Consider the following 24,019-nt stretch of genomic DNA (forward strand, 5'->3'; position numbering starts at 1 on the left):
ATTCTCGGAGAGGAGGTTGTGTTTAACAACGCGAAGACGCACGAGCGAGTGTATATGCTTCGTGCGTGCGTGCGCGCGCGCACATGTAGATGTGTAAACACGATATTAAACTAGCATCGGTGATCTCGACACAATAATACATGTATGTCGCGAATTCTCGTGCATGTGGACGACGATAAGGTCGAGCGAGACGAGTATTGTGTCGCGGTGAGGTCGTGAACTCGCGTGCGAGCGAGAGAAAGAGAGGGGGAAAGAAAGCAAGAAAGAGAGAGAGAGAGAGAGAGAGAGAGAGTGTGTCAGCGAGATTGTTCGAGAAACATCGACGGCGATTGCTCAGGGCCCAGTGTAGCGTGCTTGGACCCTGTCTGTTCGTCAAGGTTAAAGAAGACGAGACGATTCGTCGTGTGGATTGCCTCGATAAAATGGCGGTGTGATCGGCACCGTCATCGAGAACGTTTGGGGAAGGAAGATAAAAAAATAATTAAAAATAGAAAAAAAAAGGAAAAGAGACGACCAGCCTCCCCTCCTCCCCCTGGTGTTCATTCACAGTTTTGTTTTGACACGGCCGTGCTGCGAGAGTGATCCGTCCGTGTCAGGCGGCTATCGTCGGTTCCGCGCATCCCCGATCGCCGGCCCCTCTTCTGTATTCTCTCCTTCCCTCCCCACTACCTCTCATCATATTTCCCCCTTCGCTCCCCCTCCCCCCTCCTATTATATCAACCCGTCCTCGTCTCCTTGTCTGTTCCGTTGCTTCTGCATTCTCTGTGTCTTTGTCACGAAGCGGTGTCGCGACAACTATCAACGTGCGAGAGGAGTCTACCGCGGGTGCACGTTAATGACAAAAAGCTGGCTGGAGGATCGCAACAAGGGATAGCTGCAGCAGCAACAGCGGTGATTCGATAAGTGATCTCGGGCTCGCGGGTTCAACGCGACCGCGATGCCCGTGTCGCGCCGCCACGCTCTTGACGTGAAGAAGCGCATCGAACGGAACGCGAGCTCGACGAAAGAGGCTACCAATTGTAGTAGCGGCAGTGCTACGATATCGCGTAGGAAAATTGGGAGCACAGAACTACGACGGCTCATCGCCAGGTGAGAGAGAAAGAGATAGAGACACACGCACGCAACACACGTCGCTCTCGCTCGCTCTCTCTCTCTCTCTTTCTTTCTCTCTTATTTTCCTTTTTTCGCTCTCTTTCTCTCGACGTACGCGAGCGAGCGCGCGCGCGACGATTTTTTTTTCTCTCTTGGCTCGCTCGAGAGAGAGAAACTCTTTCTTCCGTTTAACCGTCGTGGCGTTCGAAACGGAGCATCATACGTCTCTTTTCACCTTCAGACGTTTATTTACGAGGGCGCACAGGTCTTGAGAGCTCTGGCAGTGTAACCGATCGCCGCTAGGGTGTTGTCATTCGATCTGTTGTCATTTTACTTATTGTTCTTTGAAATTTCGCGTATAGGTTAGATCGACTTGTCTCGCTGATGACTACGCAGATTAAAGCGTGATTTCGATTTCCCGAGTCTACGCATCGTTTTTCCTCCTTACGTCGCGTGATTATTGTGGAATAAGTATTACGAAGAATGCAAGCATTTAGGTTTACGGATTATTTTAATACAAAGAGAAAGAGAGACTTGACCTAGATAGTGGAATAGAATTCTCGTTAAAAAAGTTGCTTTATATTGCGAAATATTTGACAATTTATCGTATAATTACACTCATCAATAGTTTACATGTAAGTACGTAATGCTTGTTGTTTTGCAATATATCATTTTTTGTTATAGGTCATTATTTTTACACAGGTATATACAAATATTTAAGAAAGCAGTAATCTTATATCTCTCTATGCAATTATTACTTATTTTTTAATTACATATTTTTGTATTTAAATTTGTTTTAAATAATATACAATATTATAAAGTTAGACATATAATTATAAAGTTTTAGAACAATGCGATTGTACAAAGATCTATTGGTAGTTATAGAAGCTTGTGATTTCCTTTGTGTGCACTCTTTAGATTAATTGCAGATATACATATAGTAATACAATCTTAATTTTAGATAATTACATGAATAGATTATTCGAATTTTTTAAAGATATGTTTAGACTCAAATATATACACACCATTTTGATGATATATTATAAATATATTAAAATTATTCTGCATTTTATATATTTTTATAATTTTTATTTTGTATATAGATGTGTGACTTAAATGTATTTTTAATAACTTTTATATATACATATAATTTTATTATATTATACGCATCTATGTACAAATTGCAGATTATACTACCAAACATGTGCGCTCTTATAAATAACCTTATATATGATAAATATAGGGAAGTAATATATTGATAAACATAGGGTTTCTCAACATATTTGTTTCTGATAATGTATACTATAATAGTTTAATATACAAAAATGCTTTCATTGGAATTAGTAATTTGTCAAATATTTAATTTATTGTTAATATATCTAATAAATCTATATATAAAAATATTATCTGTACAAATATTGTACAATATCTTAAATGAATGAATCGTACTAGTGCACACTAATTGTGAATAATATTTGTAATTTTTTATATTTAAAAAATTAAGCAATTATTAACTATAATATTTATTTATTTATTATTAAATATAACTATAATTGCAATACTATTGTACAATAATAATTATATGTCAGTTTTTTTTAATGACAAGCTGAAAAAATAATTCCTTTATATTTTTTATATCCATAAATTTTTAATATTCTTTGTATTTTCTTATCAATCACATGAGTTATATCAATCGTAATGATACAAGCTTATCATTCTAAAATCTCTTTTATCATATACTGAGAAAAAACTTGATATATCACATTTTCAATTAAATTACTAATTCTAATTAATAAAATTTTTGTTAACTTTATAATGTAATATTTATAAAATTTATTCTAGATTTTAAATTTGGGAAGGACAGATTATAACATACCAAAATGAAAATTGATCGGAGCAGACTAAAAAAATGCACTTCTGAAGTGGTAAATATATAGATATGCACATATATGCATATATATATTTTTATTCAAATAATTTTAAATATTTTCAGTCAAATTTATATAGTACATACATACAAATAATATTAATTGTATAATTATATATTAAGTAAAATTACGTAATCTTTCTGACAAAAATTGCATAATTTTCTAATTCTAATAATAATAATTGTCTAAATCTATTAAACTTCATTAAACAACAAATTTTTTGATAATTTTAATTTGTAAAACTTTAATTAATTGCATATTGTTTTAATTGTTTAATTGTTAAAATACAAAAGCTATTTGCATCTCTTTATTCAGGTCAATATATTAATATATTAATAATATTATTAATGTTTAGCCCGCAGAATGTCAAGCACTTATAAGCAAACTACGCTCTTGCTCACATGCAGAGCTGTTAGAAGAGCTAAAGCAGATAGATGCATGGACTTTCGGAAAATGTGAATTATTTCATTGGATTGATGTCCTAGATCTCAGTGACAGTATTTTAGAAGAAGCTGCAGCAAGGAGTCCGGATAATCCATGGGAATTAGCATGTGATCTTCCTCAAAATAGAGAGGTTTGTTTAACAATTTATTTATTAATATAAACCGATTTAAGAAAAAAATGTAAAATTACAAATAATATTAGTAAGATAATTTATATATGATTATTAATTTTTTATGATACAGGCAAAAGAGCTGCTTCTCTGGGTTCTTCATTTTACGACGTTGTTGATTGAGCACTCATTCTCACGGCACCTGTACAACAGCATGGAACATTTGGTTACTTTACTATCAAGTTGTGACATGCATGTAGTTCTTGGTGTATTAAATCTTCTGTATATGTTTAGTAAACGCAGTAATTTTATTACACGTCTAAATAATGACAAACGTCAAGCTTTGCTTAGCAGGCTCAATCATTTAGCAGAGGTTAGTAACTTTAATTTATATTTTTATTTGTGATACAAATTAATATGTAATTATCAAATTACTTTTGTTACAGAGTTGGGGAGGAAAGGAAAATGGTTTTGGTTTAGCAGATTGCTGTAAAGAATTTCCAGAAAAGGTAAGCATATATAATTCTATAATATGTAAAATAATACATATTTATAAATTATGTGTGCACACATCTTTTTTCGCCCATCTGTATACATAACATTTTATTTTATAGGCATTTCCAACAAGTGCTACAACATTACATTTTGAATTTTATGCGGAAAATCCAATTATAATGGAACCATCGACAACTGGAACATCACTTCCTAGTACAAAAAAAGTTGGTCAGGCAAATCTTGTAACATATATACATATAGAAAATGTTGATAAACTTGGAAAAACCCCAGCACAGATTATGAATGATCTGTTGAAAGTTTACAACGTACCCCAGGAACGACAAGTAAGAATGCTTTAGCCTTTTTTTTCTAAGTGAATATAATTAAGCAGAATTCATAGAGAGTATTTTTTAACATATTTGAAACATATTTTTAGATGGCTCTATTGACACATATTAGGCTAGCGCATAGTTTTTCGGATTATCGAAGACGATTACAATGCGTTCAAGCTCGACTACAAGCATTATCTGTGCTTGTATATAGCAACGCATTGCAAGAAAATGCGCACAGTCTCCTTCATGCTGGGCTTCTTGAGGAACTGGTTGAATTATTGGAACTTCCACATACTCATCTTGTTGAGATTCGAGCGGCAGCCTTACGTACTCTTACAAGCATCATACATTTAGATCGTAATCCACATTTTCCTAAGTAAGCATAAATATCTTATTTTATATATTTTTATTACATCTGATATGATGTATTAATTTTGTTCTATTTCAGAAAACCAGGTTCGCGATTGAACATGATTATTGATGTCACTGGAGCTAGTTCATATCATGGATTTCTCCCTGTCTTGGTTCGTACTTGTATAACAACGTTAACTTCGCCACAACCAGATGGACAACCATTTCCTTTGCCACTCGCAACAGCTTTGTTTAGCTTTCTCTATCATCTTGCAAGTTATGAGGCAGGTGGTGAAGCTCTCGTTAGTTGTGGCATGATGGAGAGTCTTTTGAAAGTAATCAATTGGCCAGGAAGTGAATTGGAGCACATAACGGTAATATTGAACAAAATATATAATATATATATTTTGGCTACACAATAACTAGAAGAAATTAAAAGATTTGATGTACACATTTACCTTTAAAATATCTAAAATTTTATTTACTTGTTTCTTGTTCTTTTGCAGTTTGTAACAAGAGCAGTACGCGTCATAGATTTAATAACAAATATAGATATGCAAGGTTTTCAAACTCACAGCGGTTTAGCAAGCTTCATCAATCGTTTAGACATGGAGGTTAATGTATGTAGAAAAGAACAACCATTTGAAATTGAGCCGTTGCTCTATCAAGATACTCCACAAACCTCGCGTGAGAGATCCGTGGATACAGAAGAAGGATCTTCGCGACGTGAACATGAGGAAACATTCGATGAACGGGAAGAGTCGTCGAATCCTATGGAGATATCGGAAGACGAAAATACTAGTTCTAAAACAGACGAAAAGATTGAACAGCAACCAGATTATTCTGCTGCTAAAACTGGCAAAACATGCTTACCACAACGAGCAGCACTTCTCAAATCAATGTTGAATTTTCTTAAAAAAGCGATTCAGGATCCGGCATTTTCTGATAGCATACGACATGTTATGGAGGGTACTTTACCATCTTCTCTGAAGCACATTATAAGCAATTCAGAGTACTATGGTCCTTCGTTATTCTTGCTTGCTACTGATGTGGTGACTGTATATGTTTTCCAAGAACCGTCGTTATTATCATCTCTGCAAGACAATGGCTTGACTGATGTTGTACTCCATGCTTTACTAATAAAAGAAGTGAGTGCAATCAATTATATATTAAGGTCAAAATGATTCTTGAAGATAATGAAAAATTTTTCAAAACTCAATTGTTTTAGGTTCCTGCCACTAGAGAGGTATTGGGTTCTTTACCTAATGTGTTCAGTGCACTGTGTTTAAATCAACGTGGTCTTGAATCATTTGTGAAACGGCGACCATTCGAACGTTTATTCAAAGTACTTTTATCACCTGTTTATCTCTCGGCAATGCGGCGGAGACGAAGTGCTGATCCGTTAGGTGACACAGCTTCGAATTTAGGAAATGCCATGGATGAGTTGATGAGGCACCAACCAAGCTTAAAAGTTGATGCTATTGCGGCTATTATTAAGGTATTTTCTGTAACGAACAAAAATGCATCTTTTTAACTTTTTTTTTGTCTTATACTTATTTCTCATTCATTCTTTTTTCAGTTACTCGAAGAGTTGTGTGTATTGGGCTGTGATCCACGATACATATGTTGGCGTGCTGCTAGTAAATCCGAAAATTCACCCTCGAACACCGCTTCTGGGAATCGTCAATCGTCCGGTCAATCGGTTGGCGTCGGAGTAGGAGATTCTAGCGGTGGCGGAGGCGGTGGTGGTGGAAGTAGTAGCGACGAAGAAGAAGAAGATGAGGAAGAGGCGAGTACAAGTTCCCATCCTCAACGAGAAGAACAACCTACTTTGTCGCCTGCGCAGCCTGGACCGCCGCCGCAACCGAGGGAGAAAACCCCTATCGCTTTAGTCGAGTATATTCATAATGTTATGAAATTCGTTGATGCCATACTGAGTAACAATTCGACCGATGATCACTGTAGAGAATTCGTTGCCCAAAAGGGACTTGTACCATTGCTTTCGATTCTTGGTCTACCCAATTTACCTGTTGACTATCCTGTCGCACAAGCGGCTCAATCTGTAGCTTCAGTATGCAAAAGTATCTTGGTACGTTTGATTTCCATATAATTTTATCAATGTTACATGTATTTTAATATAATTATACAAGAATATCATTTATATTATTTTACAGAATCTTGCACACGAACCATTGGTACTCAAAACAGGTTTGTCGCAATTAAACGAAGTGCTAAACTTGCTGAAACCACTTCACAGTCATATGGAATCTCCTGGCGGCTCTGTTTTATTGCATGAATTGGCATCAGCTCCAAATCTTGAAACGGCTTTTACAAGTGACACTGCAACACCATTGTTGCATGCCATGAATGCGGCTCACGGATACGTAGTAATGTTTGTTCACGTTTGTCGTACCAGTCAAAGCGATATAAGAAATCTTTCCATGAATCACTGGGGTTCCGAGTTGGGCTTGACCGTGCTCAAAGGTTTATCGGAGCTATATATGTCTCTTGTTTGGGAGAGTACATTATTGCTCGCGTTATGTAGTGAGGATATTATCCCGGCCGGATGTGAATTTGGTAAAGAAGATATGGACAAATTGATGCCGCCGGAATTAAAAAACGAGGGCGAATCTTCTTCTTGGTCCGCTACCGTGTCCGCGGATATGGGAAGCAATGGAATGACCACGGCCATGGAAGCTCTTAGTACAGATCCACCACCGGTGCCAATGGAAGTGGATGACAAACCGAGTGTAGTGAACACTGAGAGTCGACCGAACAATTATCAATTGAAATATATTAAACCATTGCTCGGTGCGTCTTCAAGACTCGGTCGAGCACTCTCTGAATTATTTGGTCTACTTGTTAAACTTTGCATGGGTTCTCCCGTTAGACAACGTAGAGGACAGCAGCTGCCTCTAACGCCTACGCTACCTTCACAGGCATCGAGAAGTGTTGCTACCGCTTTGAACTGTTTACTGACACGTGGCTTGTCGTGGGATAAATTACCTCCGTCACCGATTCCCAAATTTAAGCTAACCTTTCTCATATGTTCAGTGGGATTTACTTCACCAATGCTCTTTGATGAAAAGAGACATCCTTATCACTTGATGCTTCAGAAATTTGTTAAATTGAATGGACAGAATGCATTTTTCTCCACTTTTCATTGGGCATTATCAGGTGGAGGTCAGTTTTCGTTATCCGAAGGATTGGAGCATTCGAATTTACCAGATGGAACCGGTGAATTCCTAGATGCTTGGTTGATGTTGTTGGAAAAAATGGTTAATCCTAAGGCCATTTTGGATTCGCCACATGTAGTATCTTCAAAGTGTACAGGAATTTATAAGGTTTGCGAAACGTTTGATCCAATAAAATACCTTACTGATATTCATAAGAAAGCTTTCGAAGCAGTAATGCTAATGTGGGGCAAGAAACCGCTCAAAAACTACGGAGCTCGCATGACAGAATCTATTCTATCTATTTTACGACATATTTTACGGGGTGAGAAAATTATTAAGGAACGCACTGAAAAGGAAGAAAGCGGAGATGGTGCAACAGCTAGCGGTAGTGGTGCGAGTGGCGTTGGTAGAAGCAGCGGATCCGATCGTAGGGACGAGCCGGAAGCGGATGTAAATCCGGAATATCTGAGACAACTGATGGACATGGGTTTCAGCCGAGCTCATTGTATAGAAGCGTTATTGCACACGTTGACTGTAGAACAGGCGACCGATTATCTTTTGACAAATCCTGCAACTTTACGTAGACCCGATGCTCCCGTAAGCGATGTCAGCGGACAAGGTTTGATCATGGACTTGGAATTGGCGGATGATGATCAAATAATGCACGCCATCGCGATGTCGCTTGGTGACATGGAAACCCGCAAAATATACACAGGCGCTGAGGATATCACCGTCTGTCGCGAGACTACGATTACCGAGAACATTGACGAGTTTACACAAAATGCATTGGGACAGTGTCTAAATCTATTGGACCTTATGCCTGACACAGTATACAGAATTTGTGATCTGTTGGTGACCATCACGAAGAGAAATGGCGATGAATGGCGAGACGATACATTACGACAATTGATGCGTGAAGTCGGTCGTCTGGTGGATCATCTAATTGATATTGCTGAAAGTCAGGACGAGAATGCCGGTTCGCGACTGGTTGAATGTGAGGAAGCGAACAAACTCTCCGGCCGTCTTTATCTTTACACACTTTTCTTCGAGGGTTCGTTTCAAGAGATGCGAGTACCGTGTGCTCAAATAGTGGAGGAGTGTGCGATATTAGACAAACTCGTGCGTCTGCTGGTTGTTAGCGAGGCTCCGCTTACCGCACATAAAAATAAGATTGTGAAAGACAATAAGGACAGTGGTGTGTTGAGCATGAAGACTCCTAAATGGTTAGCACCATTGTTATTGCTCATCGACCGTTTGGAGAAAGTGGCTACGCTTACAAAACGAAAACAGTTGATGCATAAAGTCACAACCAGAGCGTGGAAGTGGTTTGACTTAAGCACCGGCAAATGGACCCTTTATTCGCCCATGAACAATAGAATTATCAACGATGCGTACTGGGCCGGCGAGTCCAGTGTGCGGATATCATGCAGTCGACGCCGTTATCTCATCACCTTTTCCTGCATGACGCAGGTAAACGAGGATAGTGACAACAGACGACCCATCACAATGGGTTTTAAACTCAACACGGACAAAGAGGATGGTGGTTCCGATTCTAACATGGATACCGATGAGAGTCCGATAGAGGAGAAACGAAACACCGTGATACAAGGATTGGATCCCAGCATAGCACCGAGTATCGTACGGTGAGAGATAAGATTTGTATTAATATATAGAGATCTAGTTGCAATGCTTAGTTAATTAGATGTCTAAAAGAAAAAAAATTATATTAGACAAAATATTGAATTTTTCTAAATATTAAACGATTAATCAATATGGAAATTTTTAATTAATTTATATCTTTTTTTTGTCAATGCATAATTATGTGAAATATATGTGAAATAATTTACATTAAAAAAAAAAAATATATATATATGTATATATATATGAAATCTATGTACGAATAAGCAGAAACTTTGTGACACATTTTGCATTATTTTTACATTGAACATTGTGTTTATGTTCCAGTGCGTGTGTAAAATTATTGGCAATCCCAGTCGATCGGGACGCTTTACACGCCGTGTTAAAAGTGTGTTTACGGTTGACAAGAGATTATAAAAATGCAGAAGTGTTCGCACGTGAAGGTGGTGTCAAGTTACTCCTCGAGATGACACAAATGTGCAGCTTTACCGGCTGCGTCAATCTATGTACATTATTGATACGACATACTCTGGAAGAACCACGTACGCTTCGTCTCGCTATGGAGAAGGTATTTCAAGTGTTCACCTGACGCAATTTCACACATATTAATTTGTCTCTATCGATGCTTATTTATTTTTGCTTCTGCTCCAGGTTATTCGTGCGCGCACACAGAGCAATATACCTCCCGCGTATAAAGAGATACTTTTCATGACGCGGCAGATTAGCAGCGCCGTTTGCCGTAATCCAGAAGTGTACAGAGAAGTGTGCGAAAATATCCTTAGAGTCGACATAAGTTGTTTAAAAAGTGAGTTTAACTCTTTGTGTTTATAAGCTTAAAATATCGATGCTCTTTTGACGATTTTATTTTCTCTAATATTATATCTCTTTATTATTTTACAGAAGATGATATTGATAATAGACTTGTCGTCAAAGCTTTACCTCCTAGTCATTCGCCAGCATTACCGATGGTGGAAGAAGTATCCGTAGGTGTTATTCGTGATATGTTGAATGCATTAATTAAACCGATGCCGGTATCATCAGATGACGGATCGGCAACTCCTACAAGTCCTGAAAAGAAGACATCACACACGGCGACAACTTCGGCGATAGGTAATGCATCATCATCGACGTCTTCGTCGCGGCGAGATGTACTGAGAAATAATGCAACGACTACCAACGATCCCTTGGATGACGACGATCAAGTATCGCAAATAATACCATTAAAGATTTATACTGATATCGGTAATAATAGTAAGGTAGAGCCAGAAGAAGCGAAGAAACCTATTTTGACGAAATCTGCTATATTGAAGATATTAGCAGAGGCTGTGAGATCTTATGGCGCTGTAGCTAGTCTCATCACTGAACATACATACAGAGGTGGACAGAGTGAAATGGTGTCTGAGGATACAACAGCTTTGGCGTTTTTGCTCGATAAACTTCTACCAATGTCGCCGGAAAATTCGGGCGATCGAACGTGCAGTAGTATGGCGAGAATGTTGATCGCCGCTATAGCTTCGTGTAATCATTCGCCGGAAGTGCAGACAACTCTGGTGACGGAGGTGAAAGCAGCCTTGACAAGAACGCTCGCGCTTCCGGAAAGTTCCGAGAAGCACGCACAGCTTCAATTACTAATCGGATTGATATCCACCATGATCGACAGTTGTCCGCCCAATATGTCTCATACACAATTGAGGGCTTCTTTAAGGGCCCATCAATATAACAACGTCAATTATATCGTCCGGATTATGTTGCGAAAAGGTATAATCACCGATCTGGCTAAAATTCCACATAGTCTTGATCTGTCGAGTCCGAACATGGCTGGTACTATTAACGCCGCTTTAAAGCCATTAGAGACTCTGTCGCGCATTATTAATCAACCGATGCCAGGAGCGGTAAATAACAAATTTACAAAGCCGAAAAATAGGACAGTTCAGGAAGAACCGATTGGAGAACAGACGGGCACCACAACCTCGGAGGCCACGCATGCCGTAGGCGAAGAAGCCAATGAAGATGCGGAAAATACCGAGCACGATATCTCCGTAACGGCGGAAAGTTTGGAACCTACTTCCGAGAGTCAAGTACACGAGGAAGGAGATGAGGCAGCATTGGAAGACATCATGGATCAGCTTCTGGAAAGGTAGCGACATGTAAATTAATGATTAATTAGATTTTGATGAACGTCATGCAATTCTATAATAAAATCTCTATGTTTAATTAACATGTATCTATTTAACAGTTATTTCAAATAATGTCTCATTAAAAATCGATTAGACAATATTTAAAAGGATATACATAATGACAATATTTCTTTACGTTTAAGAGACATAGCAGAATAATATCTTTATGTAAAAATAATGTCTTTACGTACAAAGATTGCATTTTATATTTTATTTTGTAACACATGTATAAAATTATATTTTATTAAGGTTATACGTCATAATTTTTATATGTCATAATTTTTTAATTAAATTTTAAAAACATGTACGAATATTTTTTAAAATAATTTAAGCATGTTTATATACAGTATTCTGCTGGTTGTATTTCTCTTTTGTTTATGTGTTGCACACGTTCGCAAATCTTTTGTTTATGTAACCTTTGAAATTCATGAAGGCTACAGTACTTATAATCAAGTAGTGTACTATTTCCCAGGGACGGCTCGGCCGTGGCGGAAGAGCCATCTTCTCGCCCGCATAGGCCAATGGACATTGATGATGAAAGTCTCGCGATGCGCGACGCGGAGGGCGATTTCGATCCGACTCGAGATACCACAGTAAGAGTAACGTCGCTTTTTTCACTTTTCTTCAGCATAAACAGTATTTCTTTTCTCTTACTTTCTGAATTTACAATGACTTTTATTTTAGGAGGACTTGATGAGTTCCGATTCAGATTCCGATAGTAATCCATCCGATGATAATGAGGACGAGGTGCAGGATGACGAGGACGAAGAAGAGGAAGAGGAAGACGATGGTAAAGATAAAACAGTTTGATATATTGAAATTATGGCGTAAAAAGATTTTATATCTCTTATTCTCGTTTATATCATTATCGTAGGCGAAGAGAATGAAGAGGAGGAAGAGGAAGAGGAGGAAGGATCGTCCAATTATGAAGACGATGGAGTAGAATTTTACGAAGATACTACTGGAGAAAGCAGCGTTTTCCGTATGTTCCCGACTTCCGAGCGCGATAATGGCGGCAATGTTGTAATGATACAGCACAACATTGAAAATCAAGACATCGCGAGTACGTCGACACCAGTTAATACGCGTCCTAGTCTTCCATGGAACACCACATTTCCGTTACCATTGGGTTTATTTGAAGAACCCCCCGCTGGTTCTGAAAACAATGGTAAATAAGAGCGAAAATATAAATAGCTCTACAATCGAACTCCTCTATTCACCAAGATTACGAAATCTTTGTAATTCTGGGTTTTTTCCCCTCTTATATAATGTAATAATACACGTTTAGGATAAAAATGTTACGTGCACATTCATGTAAGCATGTTTATGATCTTAATTTATAGAGGTTGAACGAGAATAGAGATGTCGATACGGAAGTTTAAATGTTCTATATCTTAATCGGTTTTGTTCTCGCATTTATATATTATAAGAATTAAAATTACCACAATTTTTACACAGGTATCAGTACTCATCCACTGTTAATATCTCAAGGAAGTTTGGATACTGCAAGTTCTAGAACTCAACGTGCTTTACGACAAAGACGGTATCAATATCTTCAACTATCGAATCCACGTAGTTCTAATCCACCTGTAATATTACAGAGGTATATAATATACATTTTTGTATTTCGAAAAATTATATATTAAGATAAATAATATATTTAATTGTATTTAATATATGATACAGACTTTTGGGTCCTGCTGCACAAACTCTCCCCTTATCCGCCAGTCAAGTTTTAGCATCAAGCTTCAGGGATACACGTGTTGTTGTAATGGATAATGGATTAGGAATATTCACTAATCAAGAGGAAGAGCAGATCGATTATGTCGTACGTATATGATTATAAGATATACAAATGCAACTAAATATAAACCAAAAAAATGCAAATAATTTTTAACATTTTATTAGGATCAATCCGGATATCTCTTTGGACCAAGTCTTGCAGCAACCTTAAATAATATACCGACTGCGTTGCATTGGTGGATTGAGGAAAGCAAACAATTAGATGGTGATTCTCAACCAGACTGTTGTGTTGGTAAGAACAAAGAAATTCATGTGATCTTTATATTATGTATTGTATCAAATTTTCATCTTAATATATTTTTTATCGAAAAGGTGTTGTTCACAAACTTATACCTGGATTGGAAAAGCATAGAAATGCTGAGCTTGCCGAACGCAAAGAAAAACGTAAGAAACAGCATGGCTCCGAGAAGGAAAATGATAAAGATAATAAAGAAGAAAAAGAGCGTTTGAATAATGCAGAATGTAAGTATATACATTTAGAAATATAAACACAGAAATATATGTAAAGTATGTATACATATTTTGTGTATACATATACATACATATAATTTTCCTTTTTTTCTTTATATGTATATAAAACATTAGATATAAAAATGTAATATCTTCTTTTTTCACAATCTATGTGATATTTTAGCTGGATCATCCAGTTTGACACACATAGATGAACCGAGACCATCTGCATCTACTTCACAAAGAACCGATGCCACACCGCTTGTAGCTGGAGAAGAGACTGCTGTGGAAACTACGAGGCAAGAGCGCACACCAGAGGAAGACATAATCGGTACACCTTTACAATAAAAACAAAAAGAGAAATTTTTTATATTTATTTATGATAAATTTCTATTATGCGTGTTTGTATGTATCTTTTACATACTAGATGTAACAGGTGAAATGGAAATAACGGTTCAAGAAGATGACGAGCGACCGCCTCCACCGCCGCCAGAGGAGCAGTCGACATCTGACAGTAGAGATCCACGCACGGCAAATCGAAATCCCACACTGGAATTGGCAGAAAGTATCGTCGATTCTGTGCTTGGACCGTGTACATCTGAAGCTACTATTAGATTAAGTAATGCATATTTTATTAAGAGTACTTATCTCTCTTGTTATCACATTTCCGTTTTTTAACGTAGTTTTTTACCAACTATAAAATTAGTTAAATTCACTTACGTTCTCGTGATAAATATATTAAATACAATTTGTATTTTTATAATATACATTAATATATATTATATACGAGAACATAAAATCATTAAACATAAATATGTGAATAACAGAAATATCTGGCGTGAGTGAAAGAATAGAGCTCCAAGAATCGAACCAAAGATCTTTCGTTCAGGCTAGTTCTTATATTAAATTATTCATATCTGTTGCACTAATACTTTTTCGTCATTAGACCTACATGTGTCTAATGACGCGCCTACACATCTTACTCCAACAGGACAGTCTAACCGAAGTGGCACAGAAATTGTAAATGTCACTGAATCTTCATCTAATCGTATTTCCGCTGCACCAATAGTCGTAGATTTCGGTCAAGAGGTCAGTGAAGATTTGTCGAGGGAGAGTAGTGATTCGGCGGATTGGATCCGTAGGCTCTTGACGGACGACGGTCAATGTCGAACCAGCGATATTGACTTACGGCGTGTCGAACGAAAGTAAGTGCACACGCGTGCACGTTGATTATAAAAATATTAATATGAATATCATTGCAGTGCCAATGTTGTTAATCAAGATCCTACATCTTCGACGACGTCCTCTGAAACCACTACCGCGGCAGGGACTTCGGAACAGTCGTCGCAACAATCATCGCAACAGCAGTCACAACAACAGCAATCCAACAATCAAGAGCAACAATTGCCAGACGGTGTAGACCCGTCATTTTTGGCAGCTTTGCCTGAGGATATGCGCGACGAGGTTATCGCCGAACAACTGAGGTCAATTAATGATCTTATTCGAAGTTTATGTATTATTCGCAGTAGTAATATGTAAAAATAATAAATAATATTTTCACAGACTTCAACGCATGAGGCAACGCGCACAAGCTTCTGTAGTAGAGGAACTCAGCGGACCAGTTGAAGTGAATCCTGAATTCCTGGCGGCTTTACCACCAGCAATACAGGAAGAAGTCTTGGCACAGCAACGTATGGAGCAGCAACGACACGCAGCTGCCTCGGCGAATCCGGAGGATCCCGTGGACGCCGCCGCTTTTTTCCAAAATCTGCAACCCTCTCTTCGACAAGCTGTTAGTACATATATCTTCGAAAACTCTTATTTTACTTTTTATCTTAACACAATAATATGTTTTGTTACTATTTTTAAAGTTGATGTAATTTGTCTCTGTAGATCTTGACTGACATGGAAGAATCCCAAATATCTGTTCTTCCACCAGATTTAGCTCAAGAAGCTCAAAATCTAAGGAGAGAATGGGAAGCACGTAATCGACACATGATGCAGGAAAGATTTCTCAATCATGTTAGTCAAAGCAATACAGCTCTCTCCAGCATATTGAGAAATTCTGGAAGAGGTAAATCTCTTTGTGTATTATTAATATATTAAATTATGCACAAGTCAATATTAATAAAGAGAATTTGTTGCGGAAAAATTAAAACATCTGTAATTATAAAAATCTCGAAACATGTTATTGATAGCTCGTGGTGGCGGTACGCGATATGCAATCCATGCAGTACCACAGAGGACTCAATGGAATACTTGGAATCCTCGTGGTGATGCAAACATGGCACATCAAGGAGCTGGCTTACGATTAAGAGGTCGACAATTACTCGATCACGAGTCGATGGCATGCCTGCTAGTGTTATTATTTGTTGACGAGCCAAAAATTAACACTTTAAGGCTGCACAGAGTGATCAGAAACCTTTGTTATCATGGTAGCACAAGAGAATGGATAGTGAAGGCATTATTGAGCATTATGGAAAGAAGTAATGATGAAAATAAGGATATTATGGCAGATTTTGGCTTAAAATTTAAAAGGAAGGGATTATTAAATTCACCCATGGATTTATGGTAAGATTTATCACTTGAGAGAATTAATTTTAAAAATAAAATGTAATATATTGATGATGATAATAATATTATCTGACAAATCATATTTCAGTTCTCCAAAGATGTTTGACCAAAGAAATAACACACAATCATGGCTAAATATTAGTATTGATGCTGCACTAGGTTGTAGAGCAAACGTATTTCATATAATACGTCATGCTGGTAAGAAATCTGAAAGACAAGGAAATATTATTGCGATTCATCCGCAGGCAGCACCCACTGTTTGCAGGTTAGTGATTCTGAATTAAAAGAAGAGATTACAAGACACAATCTTTTTCATTACATTTTTGATAAAAAATATTTTTGTTTGATCGAATTTCAGGCATACTTTAGAACTGTTGATATCATTAGCTAAGAGTTTCCCTGGATATTTTGTGCCAATAAAATCTAAGGAATTAGATGATAAGGATAGCAGTAAAGAGAAGGATATAAGCAAGGACGAAGGTGGAGCGAAGAATAAGTCGGCGTCCAAGATAGGAAGGAGCGATCTTCCTGATTTTTGGGACTTGCTTCTAAAATTGGATTCGTGTGCGTCCAAGAAAGGAAAATCGGTCGCGAGGACTCACTCGAATACAAACTTGGGTAGCGAGCCGGAACATGGCACAACAACATTCGAAGCTTCCGCATTCGGCCAACTCATCTCAATGCTCAACTGGTCCGTAATCAAGCGAAGCAGTCAATTGACAGATAAGTTGTTGCGACTTTTGTCTTTGATCTCCATTGGCTTGACGGAAGTGAATTCCTATCGGCGGCAAGACGCAAGTACAAAGAACAAGAAGACGGAAGTCGGAAAAGATCAAAGCGTTGCCGCACCGGAAGGACATCTCAAGCTCGCCGTACAAGTACTGACCAGTAAGAGCTGCTCCGAGGATGGACTCGAGGATGCTACTGCACTGCTACTTAATCTGTCTCATTGTCCTGACCCTACCAGGCAATTGGTATGTGCATATTTCTTTATGTCATATAGATTAAATATAAAAATTTTAATGATAACGATGTCAATTTTCTCTTTTGCATGTTTATCAGATATTAAAATTACTTCTGGAAGGAGCGATGGAACTGGCAAATATGGTATGCGAACATATCAACGATTTAATGATGGAACTCAAGGTACTGAATCGTGAATTGAGTCGGAGGAATTCCTTAGAAGATCAGCCATCAACTAGTGGAGGAAACGGACGAGGAATTTTATTAGACAGGTAAAACATTCTTATAGCAATACATGTATATGTTTTACAATTAAATAGAAAAGTAACAAAAATTCTTATACTTTAAGATTAAGTTGCTTATGAAAATTTTTTTTTTCAGATTTACTAATGAAAATGTAGTTGTCACTGCACCGAGCAAGGTTAAAGCTGGAAGTGATCTTCAATTACCATCGATGGCTGCTCTTGTCAGTAAAACATCTAGTCAGGCATTCTTCTTGAGAATACTTAAAGTTATCGTGCAAATAAGAGAAGCTGTACGTTTAGCAAATACCAAGAAGACAGGTATATTTATGACATTGTTATAATTTATGTTGTGATGAATTACTAAAATTATATATCTAAATTACATATGTGCTATTAACGATATTTCTAAATTGAATTTTTTTTTTCAAGTTAATCAAACATCAGATGCAGTCCTGAACGCAGGCACAAGTAATGTATTAGAAACAGGTACTTTTCTATTTTTGTTTTATTTGTCTGATTTGTATACATAATATTATGTATTTCACTACTTACCTTGAAAATTTTATCTTTTTAACAGCCGTTGACAATGCGGATACCGATGTTCCTATGGATACAACGCAAGCGAATACTTCGAATCTTGATAATTTAAAGACGTCCTCTTCTCGCAATGGTAAATTAAACGTATTAAATATTAAAACATATTAAATAATAAACATTAAACGTATTAAATTATTATATCATATACTTATACTTGGTTTTCTTTTCTTTAGACGAAGAGAAAACTGCACTTCCACTATTGAGTGAGAGTTTAGTATTAGATAACTTATGGGAAACCCTTAGCGCTTGCTTGCTCGAATTGGAGTACACTCCCGATCATCATGCCGTCCTTGTTTTACAGGTAAAAATATATTTCTCATCTCTTTAAAATCTTGTATCGATTTATTATATCATTAATGATTGATGTTATTGAGTTATTATTTGCGTTATATATGTATGAAATATTGCAGCCTGCGGTAGAAGCATTCTTTTTGGTGCATTCTTCGTCGAGTACGTCTCGAGATCGTGACAGTCGTCTTAATACGACTAGCGAGAATCGAGAAGTTGTACCAGACTTGGCACCGGTCTCTCCGATATACTCGGATAATGAAGGTACTTCTCAATCGGAAGCTCCTACCAATGCTTCCTGGGATATAACTCCAACTCCTACACAAAAAACATTACCACCAGATCAATTAAAGTTCCTCAAATTTGCCGGTATGTAATAATTTTTGATGAATAGAGTCCGAACAGAAACTGATTGGCTATTCATGCTTAGTAAATGCTAAACGATAAAGAGAGAAAAAAATGCATTTATAATGTAAAGTTTATCTCTTACCTCTCGCTTAGCGTGAACAGTCAAGCTACGTTAGATCTCGTTTGGATTCTAATTAATAAAAATCATGTGCTCTAAATAATGCTATAAATTCAATTTAATATAACACGTATCTTATATTCATGCGCAGAAACGCATAGGACTGTACTCAATCAAATTCTACGACAAACTACTACACACTTGGCGGATGGGCCGTTCTCCGTATTGGTAGATCATACGAGGGTGTTAGATTTTGATGTAAAGAGACGTTACTTCAGGACAGAATTGGAACGAATGGATGAAGGTATACGTAGAGAGGAATTAGCGGTCCACGTTCGTAGAAGTCACGTGTTCGAAGATTCGTTCAGAGAACTTCATCGAAGAAATGCCGATGAATGGAAGAATCGCTTTTACATTGTCTTTGAAGGTAAGGATTTTTGGATGTTTCCTTAAAAACATGTGATAAAACATATATGAATTTTTCTCACAAATAAAACGTATAACGAATAATATACATACTTTAATCTTTTTAATAAAAGGCGAAGAAGGACAAGATGCTGGAGGTTTACTAAGAGAGTGGTACGTCATTATCTCGAGGGAAATCTTCAATCCAATGTACGCTCTGTTCACAGTCAGTCCTGGCGATCGAGTTACATACATGATAAATTCATCTTCGCATTGTAATCCAAATCATTTGTGTTACTATAAATTTGTAGGTCGAGTAATTGGTAAGTTCTTGTAATTTAATCTTTATAGATTAATGAAAAGACAATTGTACAATGTTTCTTATTTTCATTATTTTTGCAGCTAAGGCTATTTATGATAACAAATTGTTAGAATGCTACTTTACGCGTAGTTTTTACAAGCATATACTCGGCATACTCGTAAAGCACACAGACATGGAAAGCGAGGATTATAGTTTTTACAAAGGACTCGTTTATCTCACGGAGCATAACATATCCGATTTAGGATACGAGTTAACATTCTCTACAGAGGTAAAAAAAAAAAAACCTGATAATTTTTAGCGCTATTATATTTTTATTACATATTTAATCACACGTGCATTGTTTTTAGGTGAATGAATTCGGTGTCAATGATGTGCGAGATTTAATACCAAATGGACGTAATATAGTTGTTACAGAAGAGACCAAACTCGAGTATATCAGGCTCGTATGTCAAATGAAGATGACTGGAGCAATTCGTAAACAGTAAGTGTATAAAGCTAAAATAAAATTGAGTTTGATACTGTATGCTTCAATATATTTTTATTTAATCACTATTATGCTTATATTTGAAATTTTTTTTATAGATTAAACGCATTCTTGGAGGGTTTTTATGATATTATACCTAAACGACTGATCTCCATATTTAACGAACAAGAACTTGAACTATTGATCAGCGGTTTGCCTAATGTAGATATCGAGGACCTTAAAGCAAACACCGAGTATCATAAGTACACAGCTACGTCTTTGCAGGTACATTTCAATATTCCTTTCTTTTACTATATTATGTTCGACTTTATTTTAAAAAGAACGAGTTATCGTATTTGTTGTCATTTTTATTAAATTTTTATTAATTTTTTATTAAATACGTAGATTCAATGGTTCTGGCGTGCTCTGCGAGGTTTCGATCAAGCAGATCGTGCAAAATTCTTGCAATTCGTTACCGGTACGTCAAAAGTACCATTGCAAGGTTTCGCCGCATTAGAAGGCATGAACGGCGTACAAAAGTTTCAAATTCACAGAGAGGATAGGTCAACGGACAGACTTCCGTCTGCTCATACTTGGTAAGAGTAACAAGAGAATATTTTTTGTCATATTTTCTTAAATATTTTCATACAAACTAAAATTAGATATACATGACGCAACTATTACTCGACTAAAATATATTATCTAATTACAGTTTCAATCAACTGGATTTGCCGGTATACGAGACATACGATAAACTGCGTACGAATCTACTCAAGGCGATTCACGAATGCAGCGAAGGATTCGGATTTGCATAAGCTTGCTGAAATGTTGTTGTGTCGTATATTCGTAGCAGTTTATCGTACATGTGTTGTCCTGTCTGTTTTCAGAGTAAACTCGTCATGAGAACTCGCTCTTGTATAATTACGCGTTCATGCGATTATGCGTCGTCTAATTGCGATGACATTCTGGTGACACGCTTGGTCTTCATTCAAGATCTAATGGAAAACTCGTTTAACTTGATATATACATATAGATACACGAATATGTATATACGTATATAATTATTGATTATGATGTAATTACGTGAGAATAATTGTCAATGATACCCGAAGCTAGGGTTTATTTTGTTGAGGAGGATCTTGGAGGAAGATGCTGAGCTTAACGATAATTCCCAACAAGGAATGATAAGGAGAAATTAGTTCAGTTTTATGATAAGGATAAGATAACGATAAGGATAAGATTCACACATAACTGTAATAGTTACGTACATTAGTTTACAAGAAATAATATAGGATGAAAAAATGTAATATACTGCACTCTTTGAAGTCAGCGATATGTTTTAACTGGTTCGATAGTTTGAATAGAGATACAACGGAGGTAACGGTAGCCTGCTTCTTTACCAGAAAAAAGCAGCAAGAGTATAAGTGGACGAGTGCCTGCGTGAGTGAAAGAGAAAATGACGAAGTAAAAAGCGTGAGCGAACGAAAGAGAGAGAGAGAGAGAGAGAGAGAGAAACTGAATAGAGATACTGAGCCTAACTAAAGGATTTCAATAACAATATGAACGCTGTCCTTCCCTTTAAAAAAATGTATGGTTGTACACTATTAGTATTAATAATTAAAATTAATTCTTAATTAATAGTAATGATCATTAAATATCATTTTAATATTAATCATTCGAAATGTGATGTTAAACAACTGTAATTTCTTTTTCTTGAGATCTAAAAAAATAAAGTTTCCAGTTGAACAGACGTTACTTTATAAACACATCGAATGGGACAATATTGGCGAAACACCGTACACAGGCACCGTTGATTATGTAGTTACTGAGCTCCTTACGAAATTGTTAGGGAATTATTGATTAGGAATCGCAGAATAAAGTGAATGTTGTATTTCTTATAAAAAAAACAGTTGCATTTTTTGTTATTGCACAGAGTCCTTAATTATACTAACTTTTGAATTTCCTGAGAATAGACTTAATTGATAACACTGCGTTTACAATTCTTAGTCTCCTTTAAGATAGCTTAATTTTATGTATTACCGAATAAATTATTATTATTATCAAGATTAACTACATGAGAATTAATGTATGTAACATGAAAATATATATTTCATATTTACAACGTCGTGTAATAATCCATAATATTAATAACTAATGTGCCGATTTAGAAAGTAATTCGCTAAATCAGTAAACGATACACACTGTCCATTGTCATTTTTGTATAAGTACATTAAAAATTTCAGAAACAATGCGTGTCCTCGTCGCACTGTACGACCGGAATGTGTTATCACTGGCTGCAAAGGCCCATCCACAAGTGGAAGCAACAAGCGTTTACAAAACCTTCGACTAGAGCATAGACTTCTTCCATGTTCATTGGTATATTGATTTCTGTGGATTTTCGGTAAACGGCGCATAAATCCTAAAATAAATATTAGATTAGTTTATTTAATTTTTCCGTGATAGCATTTCATCTTATTCATGTTCTAAATTTCGCATTAAATATGCATTCTGTAAATAATATTTATAGTTTATATACGTTGTATAAGAATGCTTACTCCTCTCGATGTATGCAGATCGATAGTTAGCATCATGAATGCTTGAAGAAGAGTCGGATGTAATATAAGATGATGGGTAACGTTTCCATCAGACGTGATAAATTGTTTGTGATGCTCTTGATATTTATTTTGCAACACTTTGGATAATGTTTGATACCAAGAGACAGGTTGATTGACGAGCGGACCAAGCCTTGGGTCGAGATTCGGCAGAGGTTCTATGTGAGCTAGCGAGCAAAGTTCGCTGAACTCGTTATACGTCATTGAGGACTTATTCTCCAAAAGTTTGTCCCAAAGTAAATGCGTTCGACACTGCAACGCGCCGCGCTCCACCATGTTCGTTATATGCTGATGGGCAGCATTCGCCTGTGACATGATCATCTGTTGCATAAGCTGTTCGTGCGACGAATAGTAGCCAAGATAATTGACCGATTCCTGTCGAATCTGCACCAAGTGCGGCGATGACGACGATGACGAGTTGACACTAGAGTTTTGCGCTAGGGGAGAATTCGGAACCGGTGGAGGCGTGGGCGCTAGATTATTATGAATATTAAAGCTCGTTATTTTAACGTCATTGTCTTTAATAGTCACATCATTCGAATCAAGAACTGTTCTCTCCTGCTGATCGATGCACATTTCCGTTCTAGAATTGTCCCTCGTAAACGGTCTCGGTATCTGCGATACCGGGCTAGACTCAACCATCGAGCTCTCCGTATACGATTCAGTTGTGGACTTACCCACGCTGTATACAGTTCTAAATTTACCCAATTTATTATTCTCCACCTCTCTTTTCGGATACAACTCCCTCTTACTCGTCAGCATCAGATAATATTTCAAAGTGATCTCAGTTCTCTCTATTTGCGGGCATTGTTCCACGCGCGACACGATCAGCGCTACATCAAAGTCATCGGTATATCTGGTATCATGAGCGTCACAATAACTAACGAGTGGAGTACTTTGTAATTTAATCAAGACGTATTCGTTATCGTGAGACTCTTGGAATTCGCTGGACATTACGAATACGCGCATATTGTACTCTTTCTCATGTGAAAGTAAGTATGAATATAACGTACGTGCTGATATCGCTATATTGCGTATCGTTATTATGTCTGAAATATAACAATAAGTCTCATTACGATTATGCATTAC

At 36.9% G+C, this 24,019-nt stretch overlaps 2 protein-coding genes across 6 annotated transcripts in view; one reads left to right on the forward strand and one right to left on the reverse strand.

Annotated features, from left to right (window-relative positions):
- Huwe1 (HECT, UBA and WWE domain containing E3 ubiquitin protein ligase 1) lies at window positions 1-22,225 on the forward strand. 5 transcript variants are annotated; one of them, XM_072896596.1, is made up of 44 exons: window positions 1-1,089; window positions 2,935-3,017; window positions 3,376-3,594; window positions 3,707-3,946; window positions 4,020-4,082; window positions 4,188-4,412; window positions 4,505-4,776; window positions 4,849-5,125; window positions 5,258-5,899; window positions 5,980-6,249; window positions 6,331-6,840; window positions 6,926-9,570; window positions 9,893-10,133; window positions 10,217-10,370; window positions 10,466-11,702; window positions 12,200-12,341; window positions 12,427-12,532; window positions 12,617-12,910; window positions 13,201-13,345; window positions 13,429-13,570; window positions 13,651-13,777; window positions 13,858-14,007; window positions 14,180-14,326; window positions 14,423-14,614; window positions 14,942-15,200; window positions 15,258-15,479; window positions 15,559-15,787; window positions 15,889-16,069; window positions 16,194-16,566; window positions 16,658-16,834; window positions 16,928-17,543; window positions 17,632-17,804; window positions 17,914-18,095; window positions 18,207-18,263; window positions 18,355-18,447; window positions 18,548-18,675; window positions 18,785-19,031; window positions 19,280-19,555; window positions 19,668-19,856; window positions 19,936-20,123; window positions 20,203-20,336; window positions 20,438-20,603; window positions 20,724-20,914; window positions 21,031-22,225. In XM_072896596.1, exons 2-44 carry the CDS (start codon window positions 2,973-2,975, stop codon window positions 21,131-21,133), a joined length of 12,669 nt encoding a protein of 4,222 aa, XP_072752697.1. In that variant the 5' UTR covers window positions 1-1,089; window positions 2,935-2,972; the 3' UTR covers window positions 21,134-22,225. The 5 variants fall into 5 exon arrangements, with proteins under 5 accessions (XP_072752697.1, XP_072752701.1, XP_072752698.1 ...); XM_072896600.1 differs by having other exon boundaries at window positions 12,617-12,805; XM_072896597.1 differs by having other exon boundaries at window positions 12,200-12,335.
- LOC140668048 (KICSTOR complex protein SZT2) overlaps window positions 22,205-24,019 on the reverse strand; it is a 17,789-nt gene continuing 15,974 nt past the window's right edge. Inside the window, exons 24-25 of the mRNA XM_072896601.1 lie at window positions 22,874-23,979; window positions 22,205-22,737 (exon numbers count right to left, since the gene is read on the reverse strand). Coding sequence (XP_072752702.1) covers window positions 22,606-22,737; window positions 22,874-23,979 — 1,238 coding nt within the window. The 3' untranslated portion in view covers window positions 22,205-22,605. The remainder of the gene's footprint in view (window positions 22,738-22,873; window positions 23,980-24,019) is intronic.

The sequence above is a fragment of the Anoplolepis gracilipes genome, chromosome 7, assembly GCF_047496725.1.
Source record: "Anoplolepis gracilipes chromosome 7, ASM4749672v1, whole genome shotgun sequence".
Classification (NCBI taxonomy): Eukaryota; Metazoa; Arthropoda; class Insecta; order Hymenoptera; family Formicidae; genus Anoplolepis; species Anoplolepis gracilipes.